Source organism: Engystomops pustulosus, chromosome 4, assembly GCF_040894005.1.
Source record: "Engystomops pustulosus chromosome 4, aEngPut4.maternal, whole genome shotgun sequence".
Lineage (NCBI taxonomy): Eukaryota > Metazoa > Chordata > Amphibia > Anura > Leptodactylidae > Engystomops > Engystomops pustulosus.
Window position 1 is genome coordinate 111,820,587 of NC_092414.1, and position 21,390 is coordinate 111,841,976.

Sequence of the window (21,390 nt, forward strand, 5' to 3'; positions counted from 1 at the left end):
TTTCGCCAATCCAAGCCCCTGTCTCTAGGCTACTCCCCAAACAGCACTTCTAAGAACCTTTTGTATAAGATCAAGTGTAATAGCGTTCTTATAAGTTTAGGATATGGCGGGTGAGGGGAATGGAAACAGATGCGCAAGAAGCGCTGAAATAATATTGGTAAATGATAAAAGTTTGCCAGTATATTTTGTGGATTACACAGCAGGGTGGCGACAAAGTTAACAAGTTTGTTGTGGAAGCCATGAAAACAACCCAAAATTCTGCCTGACACAGCTCGTTTGATAAGGGGACCATGTATGCCTACAGTTCATGCCAGACGCTGCTCTGGCTGCCAGTCTCCTTTCGAATACAGTTTAAAATAATAACCCTCATCCATAAAGCTCTGTATAATGCTGCACCCCCCTACCTCTCCTCTCTTATCTCAGTCTATCGCCCAACCCATGCTCTTAGATCCGCCAGTGATCTTAGATCAACCTCTACCCTAGTGCGGACCTCCCACTCGCGTCTCCAAGACTTCTCTAGAGCTGCACCAATTCTATGGAATGCTCTGCCCCGGACTATCAGACTAATACCTAACCTCCAAAGTTTCAAACGTGCTCTTAAAACCCATTTCTTTAGGCAAGCCTATAACACTCATTAACTGCATGAAGTTTTAACTCTTCTACTAACCCGTCCTGTGTCGTCCTCCCATCTGTTATCCATGAACCAACAGGCACCAGACTTCTATGCAGTCCCATTCACCCTGGACCTGGTGACGGCTGAGTGGTTCAAGCGACAGCAATTCCATTTATTATATTTTGTTCTATTCCCTAAGAAGAATGGCTTGACCATTAAAAATTCTTTTACCTCGTGTTACCCCATCATCTTCATAAACCGTAAGCTCTGGCGAGCAGGGACCTCACTCCTGTTGTTCCATACAAATGTTGTGCTCTGTTACATTACATTTGTATTTGTTTCCTATGATTTGTAAAGCGCTACGGAATATGATGGCGCTATATAAATAAAGATTATTATTATTATTATTATGGAGGCAGTGAACTAGTAGTAGATTAAAGGTGCTGCACTTAAAACTATGTTAGTTGTATCTTGGGATGGAGCTGGCGCTCCGCTTCCAGGCGAGCTTTCGCCAATCCAAGCCCCTGTCTCTAGGCTACTCCCCAAACAGCACTTCTAAGAACCTTTTGTATAAGATCAAGTGTAGTAGCGTTCTTATAAGTTTGGGATATGGCGAGAGAGGGGAATGTAAACAGATGCGCAAGAAGCGCTGAAATAATATCGGTAAATGATAAAAGTTTGCCAGTATCTTTTCTGGATTACACAGCAGGGTGGCGAGAAAGTTAACAAGTTTGATGTGGAATGCCCTGTAATAGCTCTTGGGCGGTGTGCCTTTTATCGGCTAGGCTCAGCAGTTTGAGCACCGCCTGCTGTCGCTTAGCGACGGCACTGCTGCTGTGCCTAGAGCTACCGACTGATGGCGCCATGGCCACGGATGGTAATTCGGAGGAGGAGGAGGTGGAGGAGGGGTGGGAGGAGGAGGAGGTATAGTAGGCCTTTGAGACCTGGACCGAGGTAGGCCCCGCAATCCTCTGCGTCGGCAGTATATCACCAGCCCCAGGGTCAGACTCGGTCCCAGCGTGCACCAAGTTAAGTGTAGTAGCGTTCTTATAAGTTTGGGATATGGCGGGTGAAGGGAATGTAAACAGATGCGCAAGAAGCGCTGAAATAATATTGGTAAATGATAAAAGTTTGCCAGTATATTTTGTGGATAACACAGCAGGGTGGCGACAAAGTTAACAAGATTGTTGTGGAAGCCATGAAAACAACCCAAAATTCTGCCTGACAAAGCTCGTTTGATAAGGGGACCATGTATGGAGGCAGTGAACTAGTAGTAGATTAAAGGTGCTGCAGTTAAAACTATGTTAGTTGGATCTTGGCATGGAGCTGGCGCTCCGCTGCCAGGCGAGCTTTCGCCAATCCAAGCCCGTGTCTCTAGGCTACTCCCCAAACAGCACTTCTAAGAACCTTTTGTATAAGATCAAGTGTAGTAGCGTTCTTATAAGTTTAGGATATGGCGGGTGAGGGGAATGTAAACAGAAGCGCAAGAAGCGCTGAAATAATATTGGTAAATGATAAAAGTTTGCCAGTATATTTTGTGGATAACACAGCTGGGTGGCGACAAAGTTAACAACTTTGATGTGGAATCCATGAAAACAACCCAAATTTCTGCCTGACACACCTCGTTTGATAAAGGGACGATGTATGGAGGCAGCTATATGGACGACTTTTGGAGGAAGCAATGGAGACAACGTGTGGAGGCTGCTATGGAGACAATTTAATTTGGATAGTGCCTGTATGTGGCAGTCCAAAAAAGTTTTCAAACCAGAGGAGCAGGTAGGTGGCCCTCCAGAAAAATGGAATAGATTGAGTGCCTGTATGTGGCAGTCCAAAAAAGTTTTCAAACCAGAGGAGCAGGTAGGTGGCCCTCCAGAAAAATGGAATAGATTGAGTGCCTGTATGTGGCAGTCCAAAAAAGTTTTCAAACCAGAGGAGCAGGTAGGTGGCCCTCCAGAAAAATGGAATAGATTGAGTGCCTGTATGTGGCAGTCCAAAAAAGTTTTCAAACCAGAGGAGCAGGTAGGTGGCCCTCCAGAAAAATTGAATAGATTGAGTGCCTGTATGTGGCACTCCCAAAAATTGTTTAAAACAGAGGACCGGGTCGGTGGCCCTCCAGAAAAATTAAATGCATAAAGTACTATAGGTAGAGCCAGTGGGCCCTGTCAAAAAATAGCCAGTTTCCTCTGCTTTACTGTACAAAGAGCAGGAGAAGGAGGAAAATGAGGAGGAGGAGGAGGAGTGGATAAATTATTCAGGTTGAGCTTCCTTCACCTGCTGGAGATTGGAAATTAGGAGAAATCCATGCTTTATTCATCTTGATAAGCGTCAGCCTGTCAGCGCTGTCAGTCGACAGGCGTGTACGCTTATCGGTGATGATGCCACCAGCTGCACTGAAAACCCGCTCGGACAAGATGCTAGCGGCAGGGCAGGCAAGAACCTCCAAGGCGTACAGCGCCAGTTCGTGCCACATGTCCAGCTTTGAAACCCAGTAGTTGTAGGGAGCTGTGTGATCATTTAGGACGATGGTATGGTCAGCTACGTACTCCCTCACCATCTTTCTGTAAAGATCAGCCCTACTCTGCCGAGACTGGGGACAGGTGACAGTGTCTTGCTGGGGTGACATAAAGCTGGCAAAAGCCTTGTAAAGCGTACCCTTGCCAGTGCTGGACAAGCTGCCTGCTCGCCTACTCTCCCTCGCTACTTGTCCCGCAGAACTACGCACTCTGCCGCTAGCGCTGTCAGAAGGGAAATACTGTTTCAGCTTGTGCACCAGGGCCTGCTGGTATTCATGCATTCTCACACTCCTTTCCTCTCCAGGGATGAGAGTGGAAAGATTTTGCTTGTACCGTGGGTCCAGGAGAGTGAACACCCAGTAATCGGTGCTGGAATAAATTCTTTGAACGCGAGGGTCACGGGATAGGCAGCCTAGCATGAAATCTGCCATATGCGCCAGAGTACCAACGCGTAAGAATTCGCTCCCCTCACTGGCCTGACTGTCCATTTCCTCCTCCTCCAACTCCTCCAATTCCTCTTCTTCTGCCCATACACGCTCAACAGTGAAGGACTCAACAATGGTCCCCTCTTGTGTCTCGCCAACATTCTCCTCCTCTTCCTCCTCCACCTCCACCTCCTCCGATATGCGCTGAGAAACAGACCTAAGGGTGCTTTGGCTATCAACAAGGGAATCTTCTTCCCCCGTCTCTTGTGAGGAGCGCAAAGCTTCCGACTTCATGCTGACCAGAGAGTTTTTCAACAGGCCAAGCAGCGGGATGGTGAGGCTGATGATGGCGGCATCGCCACTGACCATCTGTGTTGACTCCTCAAAGTTACTCAGCACCTGACAGATATCAGACATCCACGTCCACTCCTCATTGTAGACTTGAGGAAGCTGACTGACCTGACTACCAGTTCTGGTGGAAGTTGACATCTGGCAGTCTACAATCGCTCGGCGCTGCTGGTAAACTCTGGATAACATGGTCAGTGTTGAATTCCACCTCGTGGGCACGTCGCACAACAGTCGGTGAGCGGGCAGTTGGAGGCGGCGCTGCGCTGCCCTGAGAGTGGCAGCATCTGTGCTGGACTTCCTGAAATGCGCACAGATGCGGCGCACCTTCGTGAGCAAATCAGACAGATTGGGGTATGTCTTGAGGAAACTCTGAACTATCAGATTTAACACATGGGCCAGGCATGGCACATGTGTCAGTCTGCCGAGTTGCAGAGCCGCCACCAGGTTACGGCCGTTGTCACACACAACCATGCCTGGCTTCAGGTTCAGCGGTGCCAGCCACAGATCAGTCTGCGCCGTAATGCCCTGTAATAGTTCTTGGGCGGTGTGCCTTTTATCGCCTAGGCTCAGCAGTTTGAGCACCGCCTGCTGTCGCTTAGCGACGGCACTGCTGCTGTGCCTAGAGCTACCGACTGATGGCGCCAGGCCCACGGATGGTCGTTCGGAGGAGGAGGTGGAGGAGGGGTGGGAGGAGGAGGAGGCATAGTAGGCCTCAAACACCTGGACCGAGGTAGGCCCCGCAATCCTCGGCGTCGGCAGTATATGACCAGCCGCAGGGTCACACTCGGTCCCAGCCTCCACCAAGTTAACCCAATGTGCCGCCAGAGATACATAGTGGCCCTGCCCGGCAGCACTCGTCCACGTGTCCGTGGTCAGGTGGACCTTGTCAGAAACGGCGTTGGTCAGGGCACGGATTATGTTGTCTGACACGTGCTGGTGCAGGGCTGGGACGGCACATCGGGAAATGTAGTGGCGGCTGGGGACCGAATACCGAGGGGCGGCCGCCGCCATGAGGCTGCGAAAGGCCTCGGTCTCTACTAGCCTATAGGGCAGCATCTCCAGGCTTAGCAATCTGGAGATGTGCACATTAAGGGCTTGGGCGTGCGGGTGGGTTGCACTATATTTGCGTTTCCGCTCCAGCGTCTGGGGTATGGAGAGCTGAACGTTGGTGGATGCTGTGGAGGATCGTGGAGGCGACGATGGGGTTTTTGTGGCAGGGTCCTGGGCAGGGGGCTGACTATCAGCTGACACAGGGGAAGGAGCAGTGGTGTGCACGGCCGGAGGTGAACGCGCTTGTTGCCACTGAGTGGGGTGTTTAGCATTCATATGCCTGCGCATACTGGTGGTAGTTAAGCTAGTAGTGGTGGAACCCCTGCTGATCCTGGTTTGGCAAATGTGGCACACCACAGTCCGTCGGTCATCCGGTGTTTCCTTAAAGAACCTCCAGACTTCTGAAAATCTAGCCCTCGCCGCAGGAGCCCCGCGCCACAGGAGCTTCACTAGTTGACACATTTGGCGCTGATGCACCAGCTCTGGCCCTGCCTCTCCGTCTGGCCCCACCACTGCCTCTTCCAACCTGTTCTGGTCGAGGACTCTCCTCCGTCTCAGAAGCACTGTGTTCACCCGGCCTCTCAACCCAGCTTGGGTCTGTCACCTCATCATCCTCCGATCCCTCAGTCTGCTCCCTCCTCGGACTTCCTGCCCTGACAACAACTTCCCCACTGTCTGACAACCGTGTCTCCTCATCGTCGGACACCTCTTTACACACTTCTTCCAGTATGTCAACAAGGTCATCATCACCCACAGACTGCGACTGGTGGAAAACCTGGGCATCGGAAAATTGCTCATCAGCAACCGGACAAGTGGTTTGTGACTGTGGGAAGGGTCCAGAAAACAGTTCCTCAGAGTATGCCGGTTCAAATGGCAAATTTTGCTGGGAGGGGGCAGACTGGGGGGGAGGAGGCTGAGGTGCAGGAGCTGGAGGAGTGCCGATTTCGGTGACATGGGTGGACTGCGTGGAAGACTGACTGGTGGACAAATTGCTCGAAGCATTGTCGGCAATCCACGACATCACCTGTTCGCACTGTTCTGGCCTCAACAGTGCTCTACCACGAGTCCCAGTAACTTCAGACATGAACCTAGGGAGTGTAGCTCTGCGGCGTTCCCCTGCTCCCTCATAAGCAGGTGGTGTCTCACCCCGCCCAGGACCACGGCCTCTGACCCCTGCAGTAGATGGACGCCCACGTCCCCGCCCTCGTCCTCTACCCCTAGCCCTCGGGTTAAACATTTTGAAAATGAGAGTTATAACTTGAATTTTTTTTTTAACTTTTTTGTTTTTTTTTTGTGTTTTTTAGTTTTTAAAACCAAACGATGCTATCCTATTGCTATGGCTATTTTATAGCCAAGTATGAAAGCACACTGCTATGCCAGATGAGATGACGCTGAGTTATGAAAAAAATAAATGTAAAATAAAAAAGGAAATGGCAGACTGTGCCTAATTGAAATACAACCCCGGGCCCTAATAAATTTTCCCACTTCGGTCTTTGCGATGGATATGTGCGTCACTAAAACACAGTGGTCGCAAGTCTGACTCCAAATTGCTCACAATTTGCTAGTAGATGCACTGCAACAACTACAGCCACCAGCAGATCAACCAGAAATCAAATATATATAACGCTACTGTAGGCGTAATTAAGCCGTTTGTATTCTCCTATGGCTATTTTCTAGCCAAGTATTACAGCACACTACTATGCCAGATGAGATGACGCTGAGTTATGAAAAAAATAAACGTAAAATAAAAAAGGAAATGGCAGACTGTGCCTAATTGAAATACAACCCCGGGCCCTAATAAATTTTCCCACTTCGGTCTTTGAGATGGATATGTGCGTCACTAAAACACAGTGGTCGCAAGTCTGACTCCAAATTGCTCACAATTTACTAGTAGATGCACTGCAACAACTACAGCCACCAGCAGATCAACCAGAAATCAAATATATATAACGCTACTGTAGGCGTAATTAAGCCGTTTGTATTCTCCTATGGCTATTTTCTAGCCAAGTATTACAGCACACTACTATGCCAGATGAGATGACGCTGAGTTATGAAAAAAATAAACGTAAAATAAAAAAGGAAATGGCAGACTGTGCCTAATTGAAATACAACCCCGGGCCCTAATAAATTTTCCCACTTCGGTCTTTGAGATGGATATGTGCGTCACTAAAACACAGTGGTCGCAAGTCTGACTCCAAATTGCTCACAATTTACTAGTAGATGCACTGCAACAACTACAGCCACCAGCAGATCAACCAGAAATCAAATATATATAACGCTACTGTAGGCGTAATTAAGCCGTTTGTATTCTCCTATGGCTATTTTCTAGCCAAGTATTACAGCACACTACTATGCCAGATGAGATGACGCTGAGTTATGAAAAAAATAAACGTAAAATAAAAAAGGAAATGGCAGACTGTGCCTAATTGAAATACAACCCCGGGCCCTAATAAATTTTCCCACTTCGGTCTTTGCGATGGATATGTGCGTCACTAAAACACAGTGGTCGCAAGTCTGACTCCAAATTGCTCACAATTTGCTAGTAGATGCACTGCAACAACTACAGCCACCAGCAGATCAACCAGAAATCAAATATATATAACGCTACTGTAGGCGTAATTAAGCCGTTTGTATTCTCCTATGGCTATTTTCTAGCCAAGTATTACAGCACACTACTATGCCAGATGAGATGACGCTGAGTTATGAAAAAAATAAACGTAAAATAAAAAAGGAAATGGCAGACTGTGCCTAATTGAAATACAACCCCGGGCCCTAATAAATTTTCCCACTTCGGTCTTTGAGATGGATATGTGCGTCACTAAAACACAGTGGTCGCAAGTCTGACTCCAAATTGCTCACAATTTACTAGTAGATGCACTGCAACAACTACAGCCACCAGCAGATCAACCAGAAATCAAATATATATAACGCTACTGTAGGCGTAATTAAGCCGTTTGTATTCTCCTATGGCTATTTTCTAGCCAAGTATTACAGCACACTACTATGCCAGATGAGATGACGCTGAGTTATGAAAAAAATAAACGTAAAATAAAAAAGGAAATGGCAGACTGTGCCTAATTGAAATACAACCCCGGGCCCTAATAAATTTTCCCACTTCGGTCTTTGCGATGGATATGTGCGTCACTAAAACACAGTGGTCGCAAGTCTGACTCCAAATTGCTCACAATTTGCTAGTAGATGCACTGCAACAACTACAGCCACCAGCAGATCAACCAGAAATCAAATATATATAACGCTACTGTAGGCGTAATTAAGCCGTTTGTATTCTCCTATGGCTATTTTCTAGCCAAGTATTACAGCACACTACTATGCCAGATGAGATGACGCTGAGTTATGAAAAAAATAAACGTAAAATAAAAAAGGAAATGGCAGACTGTGCCTAATTGAAATACAACCCCGGGCCCTAATAAATTTTCACACTTCGGTCTTTGCGATGGATATGTGCGTCACTAAAACACAGTGGTCGCAAGTCTGACTCCAAATTGCTCACAATTTACTAGTAGATGCACTGCAACAACTACAGCCACCAGCAGATCAACCAGAAATCAAATATATATAACGCTACTGTAGGCGTAATTAAGCCGTTTGTATTCTCCTATGGCTATTTTCTAGCCAAGTATTACAGCACACTACTATGCCAGATGAGATGACGCTGAGTTATGAAAAAAAAAAACGTAAAATAAAAAAGGAAATGGCAGACTGTGCCTAATTGAAATACAACCCCGGGCCCTAATAAATTTTTCCACTTCGGTCTTTGCGATGGATATGTGCGTCACTAAAACACAGTGGTCGCAAGTGTGACTCCAAATTGCTCACAATTTACTAGTAGATGCACTGCAACAACTACAGCCACCAGCAGATCAACCAGAAATCAAATATATATAACGCTACTGTAGGCGTAATTAAGCCGTTTGTATTCTCCTATGGCTATTTTCTAGCCAAGTATTACAGCACACTACTATGCCAGATGAGATGACACTGAGTTATTAAAACAATAAACGTAAAATAAAAAGAAACTGGCAGACTGTGCCTAATTCTACTCAAACCCCTAATAAATTTTCCCACTTTGGTGTTTGAGGTGGATATGTGTGTCACTAAGAGCTAAACACAACGGTAGCAAGTCCCCCTGCAAATTCCTCACAATATGGTACTAGCTGCAAATAAAAAAAAAAAAAAATTATAACGTTATTGTAGCCCTAAGAAGGGCTGTTGGGTTCTTTTAGAATCACTCCTGCCTAACAGTAAGCTAATAGAACACCCTAACGCTTTCCCTGACCAGCAGCAGCTCTCTCCCTAGCGGCATCCAGACAGAGAATGATCCGAGCAGCGCGGGCAGCGGCTAGTCTATCCCAGGGTCACCTGATCTGGCCAGCCAACCACTGCTATCTACGTGTAAGGGTACCACGTCATGCTGGGTGGAGTGCAGAGTCTCCTGGCTTGTGATTGGCTCTGTTTCTGGCCGCCAAAAAGCAAAACGGCGGGAGCTGCCATTTTCTCGAGCGGGCGAAATACTCGTCCGAGCAACGAGCAGTTACGAGTACGCTAATACTCGATCGAGCATCAAGCTCGGACGAGTATGTTCGCTCATCTCTAGTAGCCACAGCATACACCCCAGTATATAGGTAGCCATACTCTAATTAGAGAGGTAGCCACAGCACATACTCCCAGTAGGGAGGTAGCCACAGCAGATACTCCCAGTATATAGGTAACCACAGCACATGCCCCCAAGTAGATAGATAGCCACAGCACATGCCCCCCATTAGATAGGTAGCCACAGCACATGCCCCCCAGTAGATAGGTAGTCACAAAAAAAAAGAATATTCACTTACCAGAGCTCCCTGCGGCCAGCTCCTCATCGCTCCCACGCTCTTCTCTTTGACCCAGGCTTAGACGATGGCGGCGATGGCACCTGGGTCGTACAAAGGACGTGGGCAGCGGTAACATTGCTGCCTGTGTCCAGTGATTAGTCTAAGAGACACAGCAGCAGCCATTACTATTTATTAAAGATCTGTCTGAGAGCCAGATGCAGCCAACAAAAGAGCCATATCTGGCTCCCGAGCCATAGGTTCCCTACTAGAGATGAGCGAGTATACTCGTCCGAGCTTGATGCTCGTTCAAGTATTAAGGTACTCGAAACGGCTCGTTGCTCGGACGAGTATTTCCCCTGCTCGAGATCGAGCATTTAATTAAAAAAACACAGCGAAGAACAATGAAGAATAGAATAAAAACAGTGAACACAGGATCATTTAAGTGAAAAAGACAGTGAAGAACACAGTGAAGAATAGATTACAGATGTTCAGCACATCTGCTTACTTGTCGAAAGATACGCGCAGAACGGCAGCAGGGAGACATCAAGCAGCAGGGGGACATCAAGCAGCACGGGGAGACATCGGGCAGCACGGGGGAGACATCGGGCAGCACGGGGAGACATCGGGCAGCACGGGGGAGACATCGGGCAGCGCGGGGGAGACATCGGGCAGCACGGGGGAGACATCGGGCAGCACGGGGGAGACATCGGGCAGCACGGGGGAGACATCGGGCAGCACGGGGGAGACATCGGGCAGCACTGGGGAGACATCGGGCAGCACGGGGGAGACATCGGGCAGCACGGGGGAGACATCGGGCAGCACGGGGGAGACATCGGGCAGCACGGGGAGACATCGGGCAGCACGGGGGAGACATCGGGCAGCACGGGGAGACATCGGGCAGCACGGGGGAGACATCGGGCAGCACGGGGGAGACATCGGGCAGCACGGGGAGACTTCAGTGGAAGAAGAGGAGCGGATCCCGGGACAGCGTATCACCCCGACAAGTAAGCAGATGTGCCGAACATCTGTAATCTATTCTTCACTGTGTTTTTCACTGCGTTTTTCACTTAAATGATCCTGTGTTCACTGTTTTTATTCTATTCTTCACTGTTATTCACATCTGTTAACTTGTCGGGAGATAATATACGCGCGGAACAGTGAAGAATAGATTGCAGATGTTTGCATACATCTGATAACTTATCAGAAGACATTCTTTTTCAATTAAATAACACATTTTATTCCTGAACCATGGTCCCTTTGAAAAATGCTCGGGTCTCCCATTGACTTCAATGGGGCTCGTTATTCGAGACGAGCACTCGAGCATCTGGAAAAGTTTGTCTCGAATAACGAGCACCCGAGCATTTTAGTGCTCGCTCATCTCTATTCCCTACCCCTGCTCTATCATATACAATTGTGGATGCAGCATTTAAAATTTAGGAAGAGTTCAAAGGATATGAATGCTTACTCACTGTCTATATTTATATTTAACTATATGATTGATAGTCATGGTATTTCAATTGTTACCAAATATTTTTTTGATTGTGGTTGTAAAATACAAGCAGATTGGCTTGGTAGACTAATGCTTGAATAACAAACATTGCAGATTATTTTCCAGTAGTATTTTTGTAGAGTGTTACAGCTGTCTTATAGAAAACACTACTTGATTTCAGTGGAATATTGTTATTTTAATGACAGACATGTGTGCAATATCTGTGCATAGCCTTCTATTAATTGTAACATTTCCACTTACCTTGCTACTTACATATTTGTAATTCATGCCAAATGTTGGATTGCCTTCTCTTCTTTTTTTTTGTTGAAAAAAAATCTTCATGGCTTGGTTGCGTTCTGAAGACATTTTACTTGTTTTAACTTCAGTTAGTAACTGATTGTAAATGCTTGCACATGTTATGGTTCACATTTTGCACATAAAGTTGAACATGCTGTATTTAACCACACTTTATTTAGAGGTTCATAATGTATTGCAATGTGCATGAGTGCTTCTGGATGAAACATAAAAAAGGACCTTCTGATCTTTTAGCATACAGAAAAAACAGATATGGTAAACAAAGAACTAACAAAACCATAGCAAGTTTTAGTTCATAGACCATCACTTTTGTTTTTTAATGATGTTCCAATTCCCCCGTAATGAATATCAATAGCCCTAAAAGGGAAAATAGCATTATTTCATGTTGATATTATTTTGCATAACAAAATTCCAGCATTGAACACCATTTTGATGCCTAATGTCCAAAACTATATCCTTCTTAATGTCATAATATATATATATTGGTGTTTAGGTTACAAAGCTTTAAAATGCCATAGAGTTAGATAAACATTGTTGCCAGAAACCATAATTACATGGAAGTGGTTTTATTTGACAAATTTTATCATTTAAATTTATAGTTTTTTAAAAAATACCAGGGGATTGGGAAATTCATTATAGAAAAAGTAATTCAGATCCTTTAAAAGATATACAATGAAATTTATCAGCACAGAATGTTGAACCTAAAACTGAAAAAAAGTGTTGAAATGTATATTTCAAATTCATAACTGTGCATAATTCTGTTAATGTTGCAGTTCCATCTGGCAATTGACTTCTTAAAACATTTGGCATTGTAAAAGGCAGCTTTAAATCTTCATTAAAAAAAAACACTTCTTTGCATCAATGGCACTAAGCACATAGTGTTTTAGTGAACAAAAGGCTCCATAAAAAGACTTATCTTTATTTTTTATAATTTAGCTATACCAATACAACAGCAAATACTTTAAAGCAATAGAAATGGAACACCTGTAGCGGTTTTGAGTGCATAAAATATAACTACTTTGCTCTATTGTATGTACATTAACCCCTTCATCCCTGAGTTGAAAGTCTACTAAAAAGACACAATATTAGCTACAAAATTAATTTTAATGAACTGTGTGAGGAATGTCACACTTAAATGTTATTTAGATACTGCATATGTTACTTGATGTGTTAACACACAAGTTGATAAATTTATATCCCACAATTGATGAGGATGGGAAAACAACTTGCAATCATTGCAGCAATGTAATTTTTCTGTGTTACAAAATAAACTTGGCTTGATTAAAGGGGTAACATTATGTGCAGCTCAAAAGAAAAAAAGAAAGTGATTAGACTGTGATTATTTAAATACTAATACTTGGCTCACTGTTGTTAGAAGAGCTTTTATACCTGCAGAAGTTCCACCGTCATTGATCAGAAAAGTTACCAGAAAACTTTTATTCCTTTGTATCAGCATTACATGATCATTTGAGGGATATGAATTAAATAGGCAGACTTGCTTCTAAATAAAATCTTACTTTAACCAATGCTGGTGACTAACTCTTTGAGGTGAAGGAGTTAACGCAATGAGTTGGTTACATGGTAAGAACACCATTTATTGAAGGATCATTTACCTAATACTATGAAATGGTGTCTTTTAAAAAAACACAGGGCAAACACCCAAAACAACTCATATTAGTCAAACGAAAGGGAACAAAAAGTGATTATGCCAAAATATATTTAATCTCATGATAACTTAAACAATTGTAACAGCAGCCCTACAATAATTATTGGAAACCTTTCATCCATCCAAAGCTGATAAATTTCTATGGGTTTGTTACTACCATTTCTATTTCCTTTCAGATCATTTTTAACCTTAGTAAATTCAGATGTTAACCTGCAATGCAATGTTGCATGTAGTTTAGTAATCTAGAGCTAGACAAACATAAAAGAAAAGAGTTAAATGTGGTAGTTTTCAATGCTTCTGTTGAGACAATGGTAACATTGGTAAAGTAAATCGCTGAAAAACTAAAAATCTGCCAGGAAGACAGTACATAGAACTGTAACACACTAGCTTCTCTGAAGAAAAACAACAAAAGTTTATATTGAATGAATAAATTTCACACAAATTTAATTTTAACTGCTTGCTTCATGAAACTGAAGAATAAAAATAGATTTCTAAAGATGAGGTAAATTTTGTACAGAATACGGGTGATATTTATAAAGGTACACATAGCCATGGTCTATAATGATAAATATCATTTAGTTCTGCATAAGCAATAGGACTATATGTACTCTTCATACATATCCCATTAAACTGTAGAACATGTGCATCCTTAAGAAGGGTTGAACGGAACTTGAAAAAGCAATGTAGATGTTTTTGACTACTTTTACCAGTACGCAAAGACCAAAAAAAAATGCCTTTCAACAGTGCAATGGTTGAATGCATTTATATTATATAAACATTATTCTTTTCGTTTTCTACAGAGTCCTCTCTGCTCATGCTTTACATCCAAAACGTCCCAATGGAAGAAAGCAAAACTACACTGGTGACTTCAGAGACAACTGAAGTAATAAACACAACAGAACTCTGACATTTTTTCATTGCAGAGTTGCCACGTTAATTGTTAAATAGGATTTTCTACAAATATACAACATATAAAAACTGTTAAATATATAACTTTAGGCTTTTCAAAATACATTTAATGATCTCTTTCAAACAAGTGTCACTTTTTTTCTTTAATTTTCTTTCTGGTGCTAAATGGTGTACTGAATGAGGCCACAGGTGACCATACATGCTCTTTTGCAAATACCGTTTTATCCAATTTTAACTATCAAAATGGAATTGTAGAAGAGGCATATTTTACTGGTTAAAACTGAAAATGAGTTTAGTATGGGAATGTCATTCTAAGTACAGAGGAATAAAGATATCATTAAGACAGTTTCTGTTTTGTGAAATGTGTTTTAAAACATAGGCTGTTACTGTTTTCTCCATGCTCCATTAGGTTCTTCTGATGTTCTTGCAAAGAGCTAATGCTGCATCCATTTTGCTTCAGTTGTCCATACTGATGTCCACTACATTGTAAAACTCCAGAGTTGGAAAGGCTGAAAACATGTCCCTTTGATAAATCATAAGAAGCATTCATGTTAAACCTTTACGTTAACCCCAATATGCTTGATGATATTAGGTCAGTGTCCTTTTTAACATATGCTTTACTCTTTGGTCTATTGTATTTATATCCAACAAATAAGAAAATAAAAGCGATTCGGGCAGTCCAGGGCACAAGGAGTCACTCTCTTTTGCACAGTAGTCCTCTTGTAGACAAAACAGTCTTCTTTCTAAGGCTGATAAGGGGAAGAATACTCTTCAAAATGGTAGAATATTCAGTTTCAGAGAAGTTGGTATCATCAAGTCTAGCGTGGTGTACACATATCTTAGATGAAATGTTAACCATGATCTGTATTGCTAATGCCCAAGCATATCTCATATCAACATACAGTGTTCTTGTTGCCAGTGATCCCTTACACGGAAGGTCAAAGTTTAGCTCATAATGTAGAGAAATCAGGCTGTCTTTTATGAGATACCGGGAAACAGACAGAGTTGATGACATACAAGATGAGGATCCACAGAAGTGAATTTGTCTAAAGTACATAGCTCTCACAAGTCTGAACTCCTTTTTCAGGGTATGGTTGTTGCATTTGTCAGGAGACCTGTAGATCAATAAAAACACACACTGTAAGTCAATATTTTACTTCCAAGTCTCTATTGTTCTCTGTTAAATGTAACCTTTAGTGAGTATGCTCAGATTTCAAAGGAGACTATAATGAACTAAACAATGCTTATTCTAAGGGTAAAAGAACTACTAAGACAATACCATTAAGATAAAGTCATCCAATTATATTGCCTTAAATCAATAAATAATAAACATGGATTGTCTTCTACTAATTCTACTAGATAGTTTTTTAATAGTAAATGAACTGTTCGGACTTGAAGATTTACCTATTTATTCATCATACTCTGCATCATGCTGTAATAGAAATATAACAGTTATAAACAGTATAATAAACCTTTATTCAAAACAAAGACTGTTCCAAAATAACCATGAACACCATAAAACAAACATAACATCAATCATATAAGATAAGATAGGAATATTTTAGCAATGGCTACCACTAGAAATAGACAAAGATAAAGTAAAAATACTGAAAATAAAGGTGTAAGAATTTTATGAGGTATAATATAATTAAAACTATACACAAATATCACATGTTATACACATGCAATGTAATAAAACCCCACCAAAGTATCTAACATTGCTGTATTTCTTAAAGAGGACACTAAAATAACCCACCATTTAATTTGTTTTGATTTTATGAAAACTTAATGCCAAGTCAAGCAAACACCCTCGTGGGTAAGCTCATCAGAATTTTAATGTGCAATTATACACATAATTTTTTTACAAAAACATTCAAAATACTTTCACCTGATATAATCCCTCTTGGAGCTGCTTACTAAAGTAAGCTGCTCCCTAGCCCTACCCCAGGTGTAGCGGTGTTAAATTGCTAGCTTTATCGGGAACATAGTGAACTGCAGTACATAGCCCTTCGAACAACATACTAAGTTTACAGCGGCGCTCTATTCTCCTCTCCTTAGCTTCTCCCTTGGACCGCCACTCCCACACCATATGCCGGCGGTGACTGCCAGGCTTCAAGCTGCAGTCACCGCCTCCTCGGACTGCCCCCTCATGAATACGCTGGACCGCTGTAAGCTTGGTCCGGCATTCGGAGGGCTATGTAGTGCATTGTTTGCTAGATTTATCAGTATGCTCCGTTAAAGCTAATAATTTAACACCGCTATTACTGGGGTAAGGTTAGAGAGTTGCTAACTTTGGTAAGCAGCTCCTAGAGGGATTATTTCAGGTGATAGTTCCTCTTTAAATGTTTTTGTAAAAAAATTATGTGTATTATTGCACATTAATCTATTTACAAAGACCTGTCCTAAGACAGGATAACAGTCAGGCTTAAAACATATTGTATCCATAAGAATTATAATAAATTGTTAATCACACTTATGAATTTAAAATTAGCCACAATCCCCTGATGACGCTGGTTATCCAGCGAAACATGTCGGGGGGGCTATTGCCTGGCTTGTAATTTTACTTGTCTGAGGCTGCTATAGTAACGGGTCACTGCAGAGACCCCCTTATGTACTTATAGGCCGAGTGAATACTTAGTATTGTAAACGATATTAGGGTAACTAGCAGCCTCATACCTGCAGATTTTAAATTCATAAGTGTGATTAACAATTTATTATAATTCTTATGGATACAATAAAAGTTATGTTTTAGGCCTGACCGTTAAGGCTCTATCCTGTCTTAGGACAGCTTTGTAAATAGACTAGTACTTTGCCTTGGCAGTCCTAAAAGGGCTCTTTTTGTGATTTGGTAATTGCACATTAAAATTCTGATGAGCTTACCCACATGGGTGTTTACTTGACTTGGCATTAAGTTTTCATAAAATTCAAAACAAATTGAATGATGGGTTATTTTAGCGTCTTTTGAGTTGCTAACTTCACAGAATAGAAACTATGGCTACTTGCTTTAGATCTCAACTGACATAATTGCCACCTAAAGTGGGACAACTGAGGACAAAGTGAACAAAAATACAAGACACTGAACATTTTTTAAAATGACAGCAACAAAGAATAATGATACAAGTTAATTCTGTAGATAAAAGTATCAAATTGCATTTTCCTGTTAAATGAAGCTAACTTATATCAGCTAGAAAAAATGCAATTCTGCATTCTGCTTATAGAACTATTTCACTATATAGGAAATGTATAGGAATGTGCATGATTTCATGCAAAGTTTATAAAAGATATAAATCACAAAATGTATTCACATATTTGATATTTTGGAATACAACTTTTGTAATCATATCCAGAAAGCATGGACTTTTGTAATGCATAGCCAGAATCTAGCTGCAATAAAAAACAGAGGAGAACTCTTGGTGAGACAGAGACAAAATAAATAAGAAGGCCAGTGACTGACAGGTTTCATGACTGCACGAAAATGGCAATGAAATAGCAGACAGACAGTGACATTGAGAGAGATTACATTTGTTAGGACAGGAAAACCAGTGTACATAGATATTGTTCACAAGCTTTCAAGATCATACGGGACCACTTGAAAAGATTAAGTACGGTTTACAAACCGAGTGAAAGAAATCTTTCTAAAACCCTGTGTGGTACAAATTCTATTAGTTCCTATGCGACAAACTGTATATAAACATATAATTTTGATATGAAACTATGTGACAAACAATGTGTGCATATTAATAATATATTGTTTTAATATAAATATAGTGATGATGACATAAACATTACTTCCATTTTGCGTCCAAAGAACATGAACAGAGCAAAACTGTCATTGTCCATTAAAAAAAGTTTGCATTTATGGTACTCTTATGTTTTTGGCTTTTTTTTTGTAATCTTGGAAAAAAACAATGTGGTTGAACCACCCACTGAAATACTTCATGATTTTTTTTTTGCTCATTTTCCATTTTAATGTGACATTTCTCTTTCAACTTTCATCTTTTAATCTTTAGCTGTACACCCTATTCATCCATGTTTGTAGTCCTATTAACAAGCTGGGAAAATATTTTCTCGTAGAAAGTACAAGTTATTTTTTTAAAAATGAAAATATTTGGTACAACTCATACATTTTTAATTCAAGGGCTCAACGTTATGAGGACAACAGTGGTTAGAATTAAACAAAACATACAAGTTTACCATAGAAACAGTGATTTGAGGATTTTATGACATGCTAAATCCCGGTTCTAATTCAAGATACCTGCTATAAAAGAAAATGTGTAGAATGGCAGGAATTGACAGGACACTAACCTGAATTTGCCTAAATATTTTGTAGCATTCCTCATAAAGTAACTGATTACATCACAAGTCAACTACAATTAAAGTGAAAGTCAATGAACAACACTGATTCATTAATACTCAGACAATTTATCATGCAATGAGGAGCTTTACACCACGATCCCATAATTATATGGCTGAATGGAACTGGAACTGGTAAGCTAGTAAATTTATTAAAGTGGTGTTTAGGTCACAGTACTGTATCTCTTGAGGTACCAATGATTTGTGTTGGCAAATAACTGAAAGCAGACAAGGATTTCATGCACCATATTTGCGCCATATATATGCAACCATATTTCATGCACTGGATGATTCATGGTATATGCCAGGCAGAAACATTGTCTGCTTTCCCAGAATGATAATTGTTGTACACCTGTATAAGTGTTTTGAATAAATTAACACACCAAGTCAAGTACTGAATCTATAACTATGACAAAATGTGAATGTGTGCTCTGGAATGGTATAAAACCAAACTGAATTGAAGTCAAAAGCTTTAATGTTTGAAAGGATGGAAATACTTTGATATTTTTCCTCCTGCAATATGCTCTGTCAGTACAATTCTAAAAACTGCATACCCTAAAGGACAGATTTTTCTCTGGGGACCAAATGAATGAAGAAGCTAAGCACATATTACAAAGAATGAGACTATCATGTGTTCAACTCAATCACTGAAACCTAGAAAATCTTTGGAATGATGATGCAAAACCTGCAGTAGGATCGAGATCTGGTCTTGACTTTTGTAAATGTACAATTAAAAAACACTTTACAGAATTATGATACAGGCTATAGATTTGATCACATATTCATCATAACTGTTTACTTACCTACAGTTCTTAAAATTAGAACAACATTAAAATAATAAGGTGTCTTTCAATTAAACAATATTGCTATATTCTGTAAATGGCTAGTTGCCTTGTTCTACATTTATTAAAATTTGGGATTCACTTTTTAAAATATCTGAAAGCCATCCCTATCAAGTGCTTAAAATCACCAATATTTTATCTGATTAAACATGTAAGGTGACACATTTTCAAATACGACAAAACAAAACTCAACACTGTTTTGCATGACTCTTAAGAAGATATTATATGATCTCTCTGGCAGCTATATCAACCAAGTATATGATCACAACACCAAGATGCCTTCAGTCTAGAACCATAACTTTAAACTTCAGTCAAGAGTGGCAGAGAATAAGTAATAGTGACAATTTAAACTCCAACCCAAATATCCTATTTGTTGACTGCACGCAGATATATTATATGTATTATGTATTCTATCACTATCGTAGTAAACATCAACAGGGATATATATTTTTTATGATTGTGTTTCTCTGTACTAAATAGATGATGAAAAGTACCAGTAGGATGGGAAGGCAATTGAATGCAATGTCAAAGGGTTGAATATGTTTATAGGGTGGGCATGACTGTGCCAAGCTACAAAATAAAATGCATGCAGACAATGTAATTCTAATCTTCAAGTTTAAGATTCTTTAATACATTTTAAAGAGAAAAAAAAATGGAATAAACTCACCACCGTCCATTACACATATATTTGTATCATGTACATAAATCATAATAATATCATCTCTCTATCTGAATGATAAAAAAACTTTATTTTTCCCAAAGATCGGTTTGAAGTGAATAGTCAGGGAAATTTCTTACTTAACTTCACATTGATTGCCAGGACTGACCTGTTTGGAATCTCTCCAACTCTTTGTCCAACTGTTAGGGATGGGTAACACAGGAGACAGGGGATAGTGTGCCCTGAGCTTGCCCCAACTTCTGTCCCTTCCTATAGCCCCCCACGCTAAACCGTAGGGCGACTACTTGAAGACTCGAAATATACTGGATTAGTATGGGAAGGGAAACACAAACAGACTGACAAACATAAAACACAAAAGAATGGTGAACTAGCCGGGGTCACAATGAGAGGGTACGTCAAGAACAAAGTCAGAAGGCAAAACGTCAATGTCAAAAACTAGCCGAGGTCTCAACAATTCCAATACAGATACAGAGCAATACAACCTAATGCAGCGAGCGAGTGAAGAAAGGGATTTCAAACACTGGCACAGGTGACTAGTGAGGCTGCAATTTATGCAGCCAGAACCCCACCTCAAGAACCTGATAGGAGCTGGACAACTACTGAGAATTAACCCCTCATGGTGCAGAATAACCAAGCACAATAGCAGGCACCATGCAGAGGTACCACAAGTCTCAGCAGTTCAGAACACAACTCCTAGACAGCGCGAGATCTTAGCAGCCATCTTAGCAGCCGCTGCCCGGGACGAGAGGAGGAGTTTGCGTGGATACGCGCCGGATTTTGGAGAACGCTGCTAGCACCACCAGAAGAACCAGAAGTACCAGCATTCTCTCCAGCGAACCTGACACCAACTCTTACTAATCTTACCATTTTTTAAAAAATGGGGGAGAGTCACACAGTGCACTGTGGAAGGGTGGAAAAGTGGTATTTTGCACGATTATGTACACTTTTAAAATGAAAGTGCTCTGCACTTGTATAATTGAATTAATTTGAACATTTCAATGTCAACACTGCAGTTATTATCAACACATTTCTGTCTATATGACATACCTTTACATGCCGGTTACAATGCCATTGTTCTATTGCTAATTAAGAAATATATATATATACTGATAAACTGTCCAAACAATTACTTATTAATCTTGTAAGGAATATAGATTTATTTTGCATCCCTGTTAAATATATATATTCACAATAAGATTAATAAGGAATTGTTTGGACAGTTTAAGTTTTCTTTTCCATGGCTTTGGCAGTGCTTCTCAGATCTGACCTACATTAATAATACTGTTCCACTCTACAGATTCCTTGATCAAAAACTGACATTTGTGTTGAAAGATGCCAAATTTTATAGAGATTCTGTGA

At 41.3% G+C, this 21,390-nt stretch overlaps 1 protein-coding gene across 2 annotated transcripts in view; it reads right to left on the reverse strand.

Annotated features, from left to right (window-relative positions):
- Positions 1-11,719: 11,719 nt before the first annotated feature.
- The window catches only part of TAFA5 (TAFA chemokine like family member 5), a 346,749-nt gene continuing 337,078 nt past the window's right edge, over positions 11,720-21,390 (reverse strand). Inside the window, exons 4-5 of one of the 2 annotated variants that reach the window (XM_072147087.1) lie at positions 15,562-15,589; positions 11,720-15,272 (exon numbers count right to left, since the gene is read on the reverse strand). In XM_072147087.1, the coding sequence (XP_072003188.1) occupies positions 15,566-15,589 (24 nt within the window). In that variant the 3' untranslated portion in view covers positions 11,720-15,272; positions 15,562-15,565. The remainder of the gene's footprint in view (positions 15,273-15,561; positions 15,590-21,390) is intronic. The other variant, XM_072147088.1, reaches the window with a different exon arrangement.